Source organism: Mustela lutreola, chromosome 1, assembly GCF_030435805.1.
Source record: "Mustela lutreola isolate mMusLut2 chromosome 1, mMusLut2.pri, whole genome shotgun sequence".
In the NCBI taxonomy this organism is placed as follows: Eukaryota; Metazoa; Chordata; class Mammalia; order Carnivora; family Mustelidae; genus Mustela; species Mustela lutreola.
The window spans coordinates 106,315,066-106,324,175 of NC_081290.1; the positions used below are offsets into that span (position 1 = coordinate 106,315,066).

Genomic DNA, 9,110 nt, shown 5'->3' on the forward strand with positions numbered 1-9,110 from the left:
TATTTAATTTTATATTCTTATGTTACGTTAATCACCATATAGTACATCATTAATTTTTGATGGAGTGTTCCACGATTCGTTGTTTGCATATAACACACAGTGCTTCTTGGAATCCGTGCCCTTCTTAAAACCTGTCACTGGGCCAATCTATCCCCGCAGCCCCTTTCCCTCTAAAACCCTCTGCTTCTCGGAGTCTGCAGTCTCTCATTTTCCCTTCCTTCTCCTAATGTCCTCCATGCTATCCCTTATGCTCCACAAGTAAGTGAAACCATTTGATAATTGACTCTCTCTGCTTGACTTATTTCACTCAACATAATCTCTTCCAGTCCCATCCACGTTGATGCAAAAGTTGGGTATTCATCTTTTCTGATGACTGAGTAATATTTCATTGTGTATATGGACCACATCTTCTTTATCCATTCGTCTGTTGAAGGGCATCTCGGCTGTATCCACAGTTTCTGGCCTGGAATTTGTAAGGCACTGGAGACCCTGGAATGAGCAAAGGAGGCACAGTCCCTGCATCTGTGGGGCATTCTGTCTTTAAAGAGAGGAAACTAGAAATTGAGTGAACAAAATCACACTCCACGACTAAATAATTACAAGTAAAAAAATCTGTGAGCTAAAAGGAAATGCAGTATATGTGGTGAGAGATGATGTTAAGGGAATCTAATGTAAGGTAGGAGGGCCTAAGGGAAGCCTTGCTAGAAAGTATGATTTAAACTGAAACCTCAAGGGTGTAGCTCATTGAAAAATTGGAGGCGGTAGAGTTCAGATAGCAGTTTGGGTAGATGTGAAGATTTTGATGCTGGAAAGAGGATTGGTGCATGTGAGGTCCTGAACGAATGGTGTGGATGGAGCAGAGAGTAGTGGGGAGAGAGACAGACAAAGACAGACAGATAGGAGGCGTTAGATGAGGTCAATCCCATCTCACAGATTCACTCACTTGAGGAACACTATTTCCATACTTTTATTCCTGTTGGTGTCTGATATGGCTACTTATCCCTTTAATGCTCTCTATACTGAACATACACACATCTGAATTAAATCCTAACTGCCTCCCCCAAAGAAATCTCTAGGTGACTGTTTTATGTTTTACCACCAGATGGCAACAGTTATCTAACAATGTCTCTCTTTCTCTCTTTCTCAGTTTCCAGAGATGAACGATATGCTGAGAGAAAAGATAACTGGAAGAAAAACCGATTTTACTTACTTCATGATTCAGAATGCTGGAATGTTAACTGGATTCACAGCCATTCTGCTCATTACTTTGTATGCAGGAGAAATCGAATTGGAGTAATGGGAAATGAAAGATGGTGTTGTTAATGAAGGCATTTAATAAATGAAAACATCTCCAAAGGGATTTTTAAGCTGATCCTATTTAGTTAAAAGATAATTTTGTTTTCAACTGTAGGTCAAGAAAACTGATTATTGGTTTCAGATCTGTTAAATAGGCCGTTATTTGTTGTGAGAATTGCTTCAAAGTGGTTTTGGTTCCCTTCGGAAAGGCTGGTATACGGGATCTTTGGTCAATACTCACTTCTTCATGTTTCATGCATTCTACAATCATTTAGACACCCAGACCCAGAGGAAAATACAAGCTAGGTCGTATAAGCCCTTAAGCCTCCATGGCGGGCTCAAAAGCTCAGGCGGTTTCAGAGTGGTTTTCTTTCAGTTAATTTGTTCCAGTGCTTTTCATTCAAATGTGGAAGAGGATTGGCATGCATACAACACAGATAGAAGTGATTCCAAGGCCTCATATACTGGCCAGGGACCTGGAGGATTGTTTTAAAAACCATTCTAGGGGCTCCTGGGTGACTCGGTTGAGCGTCTGCCTTCTGCCCAGGTCATGATCCCAGGGTCCTGGGATCGAGCTCCGCGTCAGGCTCGCCGCCTCAGTGAGGAGCCTGCTTCTCCCTCTGCCTGCTGCTCCTCCTACTTGTGCTCTGTCAAATAAATGAATAAAATCTTGAAAAAAAAATTTTAAAAAAGCATTCTAAAAAAAAAAGTGAATTATGATACCAGTAAAGTTTTGTTAGCCCTACTAAGTTCAGACTTTATCTCATACTTTATCTTTTACTGAAAACTCTCCCAGATCCCACACAAATCCAGACTCGCTATTTTTGATGACTTAGGCTCTAATCGCAACACAGCACATGGCAGAACGTGTGCGGCTGGGGCTCCTCAGCTTGAGGATACCGTGTGTTTGTGTTGTGAAGGGAGAGACTAGGTTGGCTTGTAGGAAGAAACTGAATGTAATTTTAAGCAATTTACTTTTAAAAATAAACACGATTATTTAGCAGAGGATATTTTAAATAAATACAAAATAACAGATGGACTGCAGAATGTCAAGGACTGATTAACTAGAAAACACATCCCTTTGGATGACTGAGAGTGATCAAAAAAGACTTATGTGTTCAGTCTACATTTTTGCTGTATGGCATACCTTGAAAACAACTTCCACATACCATGGTTATTTTTGTACCTCTTGTAGGTGATAGGGCCTATTTGCTCCTTTAGCTGCTCTAGAAAGCTGGTCTGCAATTGAGCATCTTAACCCCAATTCACACTCCCACGTCACTTCAGGAGAGATGATTGACAGTGAGGCAAGTGATGGATAAAAGCCAACAATGATCTCAGGAATCACATTTTCCTACAGACCATGAGGTGGTGTCACACAGCAATAACGCAGATTAGATCAACATTGAACATGTCTGTTAATGTGGATTTCACTTTATGACCGACAACTTAAAAAAATTTAAAATTCTTGTTTGACCAAATAGTAAACACCTTTGAAGCTGTGCATTGTGTCCTTCATTATTCATTTTAATGTGTATCCTTTTGAGTGACTTCCATGTATCTGGCATTATGGGGAGAGAGAGAAATAGGAAGTTGGTGATATGTTTATTGCAAAGATATTTAGCAAATAAATACTGTAAAGATTAATCAGTAAACGTAGAATCAATTTTTATCCTTTAATCTGTTTACATTCAGTCTTAAGAAATAATCTTTACCTTTTTAAAGCACAGATTGTTTGTCTGGGTTAAGAAGCTATGTACAACATGATATTAAAAAAGACAGTTTAACGAACTCTCATTTGGTGTAGATCATTGTGCATGTGGGCAATCCAGGTGCTTTATATGATTCTCTCTACCTGTTGATCTTTTGACCATTTTCTTCAACTATGAGGGAGAACAAAAGGCAATAGGGCATAAAGGCCCAAAAAGAAAATTGCTACTTACTGGAGGTTATGGTTGCAGGTCGAAGGTAGGATATAGTAAACCATGATTGCATTTAAATTACCCTAGATAACAATTCAAAAAACCAGTTAGTGTGTCTTATACCAGGGCATTCATGATACCAGTTGAAGATTCTGTAATCTGCAAACTTTAAAGATGCTACTATGACACACCAACAGTGATTTCAATGCGTAATTTTGGGGGTTATGTCCTTCTATTTTTGCATTATCGAACTAAAAATGCCTACTACTAGCTGGCATTTTTTTGAGTACTGAATCAGACCCTGTCTTTGCCCATCCAGACTACCCCAGACTGGGGGACTTATAAATAACAGAAATTTATTTCTCACAGTTCTGGAGGCCGGAAGTCCCAAGATCAAGGCAGTGGCAGATCTGGTGTCTGGTTCGTAGATAGCATTCTTCTTGCTGCGGTATCATGCAGGGGAAGGATAAAGGAGCTCTCTGGATCCTCTTTGAAGAGCACTAATCCCATTCATGTGGGCTCCACCTTCAGGACTTTCGCATCTCTCAGAGTCCTCTCTCCTAATATCATCATCTTTCGGGGGTCAGGATTTCAACACAAGTATTTGGTGGATGTAGCTGAACCCCTATTAACCATGCTGACATGGAGAAACCACCCACCAAAGAACCTGCGGTTCACAGCAGGTTATTCTCAGGCTCCCAGGTCTGCAGACGAGGTTCCCCTGATGCACCCTGGGCTCTGCTGGGTGGCCCACTTCCAGTTGGGGGTCATCTAGGTTGGACCAGTGTGGTAGGAAGTGCTGCAGTCACGTGGCAGAGGGCACAGGCCTGCAGTGCTTCATTTTACCTTAACTAGTCTCCAGACACTACTATTTTTCCTAGCAGAAAATAGCTCATATCAATAATAATTCACCCACAGCTTCCAGAATTAACTTCCTTGTTTTAAGTCTAATATTTATCCTTGTTCCTTTTAGAAGACTATTACTTCCTTTCCTTTACCTGTATATCTGTATGCGTAAACGTGTGGATGCAACATGGCTTTACCCTACTTCAGGATAATTTCTTCTTCAGTTGGTGAGTCTAACCCTGCCACGTTCATTTCTATGGCAATTACCTAAAATGACCAACGTGGGAGTCCAGGCATCTGACGGTCCCCAACTGGCATTTTGTAATGATCTTGAGATGCTGAGGAAACCCTGCCATGTCTACAAGGCTTTTGTTCAGCAGAGCTCAAATTTTTAAAAATGAATTAATTGAGAAGAACCAAAATAGGACTAGGAACTTACCAGATAGTTAGCGTAGGTGTCTTCCCAGAGCTAATGATGGTTAAGAGGTTCTTAACCCTGCAATAAATAAATTCCCTCACCCAGATGTTGTTACAGCGGCGTTCTCACTGACACTTTGCCTTCTCCCAGCTGTGGCTTGCAGTCACTGAGCGAACTTGCATTTCCCTTAGTGGCCTTTCTGTGTTGACTGTGCACATGGCACTCCCTGGTGGCCATTGAACTTCCTGTATTGGAGGCTTCCAACTTCCATATGTCTCATAAGCAGGGGCTTTACTAGGAAGACTTCAGGTAGGCCAAGGCAGCAGGAGGAACTAAAAACTCTGAAGACATGTTCCATTAATTATGAGATGGGTGTTTCCCCCGTCTTTTAACATTTGCAAAGGACATGCTGCTTTCACTGGCAACCGGGTAGCATTGTTGGGATAGTTACAGTTGAGTGAAAATGAAAGTCATGTGTTGGGGTCTGGTAAGGCCAAGGAAGTGCCAGTATCACTGTGTTTAGGCTTTGATGGTATATAACAGGCACCTAAACATGTCAGCTTTACTTTCTTTCCTATGAAAGAATGTGGAAGAAGCTGTGAGGGGCTGGCATGGCAGTGCCTGGTCACTGGGGATCCAATCTGTCATCTGTGGCTTCTGACTTGAAGATGACTTTATGTTCTAAGACATTTGCTAGAGAAATCGAGTCTTAAAGTCTAATTCCACATAGCAGAAGGGAGGAACGGGTAGAAAACCAAAAATTCACACCTAGCTCTTCGTCCCCCCAAAAAGGAACTTTCTCAGAAAGAACATATAACAATTTCTACTTATATTCACTGGTCAGAATGAGTCATATGGCCACAACAACTTGCAGGAGAAGCTGGGAAATGTTGCTTCTAGCTGGATATACTACCACCAATAAAATCAGTGTTCTGTTACTAAGAAGAAGCAAAGGATGGATATTGGGTAGACTAATAGCCTTCTCAGGTGCAGACAGGTTTGTTGTCTGGTTCACTTGGGGGAACTTAGTATTCTAGATGGTTCTGAAACAGCCAGTTCAGGGAACTGCTTCTTTTAGGGATTCTTGTGATTTCTTTCAGATTAATTCCTTGTCACCTTGACCATTTTAATTATACTGGTCCACCTGATCAGTGTTGCCTCCAAACAGAATTGTTCATACACATTGGTACTTCCGTTTGTAGTTCCTCTGTTTCAGTCTTTTGTGAGTACTACTTACTTACCTTGAAGAAATCCCATGTTTTTTTTTTTTTACAGGATGGTCTAAATTCTAAGGAAACTGAAATAAAACTGTTCCTATGGACTTTGATCTTTCTGTTTAAAACTCTTCTGATCACCAGGCATATGTCAAGAATTATGAAACTAAGTACTGTTAGCAGATCTTGGCAAAAATAACATTTAAAAATCATTTATCCCTCCATCTTCCTCTAACTGGATCAGCACAGCTATTTAGCATAAGCAAAGTTGGGGCAAAAATGTTATATGTTACTAGGTTTTGTACTTAGATGGGCCATTGGAGACATCAAATCTTAAGGTCATTTAGCTCGCATATGCACAGCAAGAATACTAAAGAACGTTGCTAATGGTAGGGATTGCATGTGTAAAACTTTTCGTGATGGCTTAATTCTTACTGTAGTGATTATGTGTGTTATCCTCACAACTGTGTGGACCAATCTGTGGTAAAGTCCCAGTAAGTGGATAATTTATGACCATGTTTGTGGTCACCAAAGGAATGTCTGATCAGGGGTATGGAAAAGAAAAATAAAGATGTAAAAATATGAATTACATGCAAAGTCTCTTAGGAAGAATTCAAGTCAAAAAAGTTTCCTTCCCTTAAGAAGCTGAAGAAGTATATAAAACCCATCTAGTTCTGTATTTGGGGGCAGGATTCACCAGTGGGCCCTGCAGAATCCTCGGTAGGAGCTTGCACAGTCAGGATGGACAGGGCGAACTGGTGTCTGACTTCTCCCAGGAAACAGAGAGGCTGAGAGTTTGCTGGCAAGTGGCTTTGGAGGTCAATTGGGAGAGATGCTGCTGCTTTCAGTTAGACCTTCAGTCCTCGAGTTTTTTGGACAAAGGATACATGAATATTCCCTTGGCCTGGTATGAGCCACTCAGAGGGTAAGCGATCTACCTGGTCTGAAACAATTTTAAGTCATGCGTAAGAGGGATACCATCCTGAGGACCGAGAAGGTGAGTACTGGGTAGACTTCCAGGAAACCAAGGACTTAGGTGGGACAAGCTGAGAACTAGAATACATCGTTGGGGAGGAGCCCCTCTGAAAAATCCTAAAAGTGTGAGTAAAAGAAGGAGTTAGCTTTAAGTACCTATAAGTCCAGATCATATGAAGACATACTTTGTACCCTTCAACTGAGAACTTTCTATGTGTCTTTTTCTCTCTGCCATCCAAGCACTTACTCTGAAGGGGCCAGAAGCCATAGTTAACAAACACAGGGAGTAAGAGAGATAAAAGACAAGGATTTCTTTCCAAGTGTCTTGTCTTTGAATTAAAATGGAATTACTGATTAGTATACTGGACTGCATACTTTCCATAATTGACCTGAAACCATATGATTGTAGGACTTGATGTCCCCCCAAGTCTTATGTCAGAATAGTCATTTTGCTAGCCCCAGTTTTACCCAGGGGTAGAAGGCCTGCCAGGCCCCAGGGCCCAAGCAGGTGGGGAATAAAAATCAAAGGTGTTTTTGGTTCATCCTGTGAGAACTGCTTGTCAATATACTGTTAACATACACACTCTAAGAATTAGTCCTCACAGCAACCCTGGGAAAGGGTTCTATTTGTAATTGCAGGCCAGGCTGCAGCTGAAAGCTGGCAGAGGGTTGTGTTGTATGGCTGGGTGTATTGTTTTTGGGGTACGGATGCATGGTCACAGTAGAGCATGACTGAAGTCTTCCCCCCTCCCACCTCCCCAACTGTAGACCTCATGTAGCAGCTGTCAACAGCAGGTTGTGGGGTCCCTAACACCCACTTGTGTATTTGCAGTGAAGCCCTTTGTAAATAAATGAACTCACCCCCTTACTTAGGTGCAGTGGGCTATTTGTTTCTTGTTGTGGTTAGGAATGATCAGCAGTAAATGTCTTAGTTTGGAAGAGGCTATGGCTCTGTGAATTAGGGAGAGAGAGTAAGACACTGAAATGGGTAAAATCGGAGTAGAGTTAGTATTATTTGAAAGCAAACTGAAAATTCATAGGGGGCTAAAGAAGATTAGAAGACATGCATTAAGTGTTTTTAGGTTAACAGGGCAGGATTGGCTTCGATTAATTTCTTGGACTATTCAAACAGAGAATCTCTAGGATGTTTTGAGAGATTAGCAATGGAGTGGATTTACCACACTTCTGGCAGATAAATATCTTTTGAATAGATGAAAAATCCCACTACCTGTGTGGCAATGCTTCTTAAATGGAAGCATCACTTCTTTTAAAATAAAGACTGATTTCTGGGTCCGGAAGAGTGAGTATGTTTCTGTAAATACCAAATAAGCAGTTTGTGCCTTATGAGAATCTTTCCCATGTAGATGTATTCGGTTCTTTCATTTAAAATGCACTGTGAATTATTAGGAGGCCTATGGGACTGAGAAAACCAGACACTCCAGCATATAATCAGAGAACAGAGAGGCTCTTCCTATTTGCGGCAGACACCTGTAAATAGGTAATGGGATTCATTGTATTTCTTAGCCTTAAGGTTGTTATTCTTGTGATTGAGGGATTGTCAATGAACTCAGAAACGTTGGTTTTTAGCAATCTTAGAAACTGGTGAGAAGATACTTCCTCCGCATCCTTCACCTTTCTCCACCTTTGCTTTTTGCCTTTCAATAAAAAAAATAAAATAAAACCCACAAACACAAAAAAACAACAAACAAACAAACAAACAAAATGGAATTCTGTGTTGCATGCTTTCTAGATGCACGTGAGATGAATCCACTGCACTGTGGTAGCGATCTCTTGCTGTTTTAAGGTGAAAGAAGTTTAAGACTTCTAGAATAGTGAACATTTGGGGTAATATTGTGTAAGGCAGGGGCTCCTTTGCTCATTTGCCCTAGTGGTATTAAAGTCACTGCTGACCCGGTTGGAGTGATGGACTACTGTTGACCTTGACTTCAGCTCTTGTTCTTGTCACAGCTTCAGTCTTTCTCTTGGGAATCATTGCGGCCATCCCCAGGGGTTCTGGAGGACCTGTTAACCACTGCACCTACCCCACCCCTGTAACACGGGCTGTATAGGCCGCCCAGACGGGGCCAGGCATAAGCTCTTCATACAACTTCCCACCATGGCGAAAGCTCTTTGGGATGTGACTCCAGAACTGCTGGGGGTCATGTCCCTGGCATGAAGAGAAAAATGGGACTGAGACCCAGAAAGAAGTGGAAGACACAACTGGGGATTGGAGTGGAAAGAGTCATTCAGTCCTCAGTGTTTCATGCTCTGACACCCTTGGTCTATCTCTAATTTTTTAGCCTGCCCTTCAGTTTTGTGAAGGACTTATTCTAATGTCTCCATATGTCTTTTTTCATTTGCTTTAGGTAATTTGGTTTGAGTTCCTCTTACTTGCAATAAAAACTTTCAGGGGAATACAGCAGTTAATACCAAGATATT

The 9,110-nt window shown here is 41.4% G+C and overlaps 1 protein-coding gene across 3 annotated transcripts in view; it reads left to right on the forward strand.

Annotated features, from left to right (window-relative positions):
- The window catches only part of SLC39A8 (solute carrier family 39 member 8), an 83,957-nt gene extending 80,870 nt beyond the window's left edge, over nucleotides 1-3,087 (forward strand). For all 3 annotated transcript variants that reach the window (XM_059172114.1, XM_059172099.1, XM_059172109.1), the window contains exon 9: nucleotides 1,148-3,087. In XM_059172114.1, the coding sequence (XP_059028097.1) occupies nucleotides 1,148-1,297 (150 nt within the window). In that variant the 3' untranslated portion in view covers nucleotides 1,298-3,087. The remainder of the gene's footprint in view (nucleotides 1-1,147) is intronic.
- Nucleotides 3,088-9,110: the final 6,023 nt, after the last annotated feature.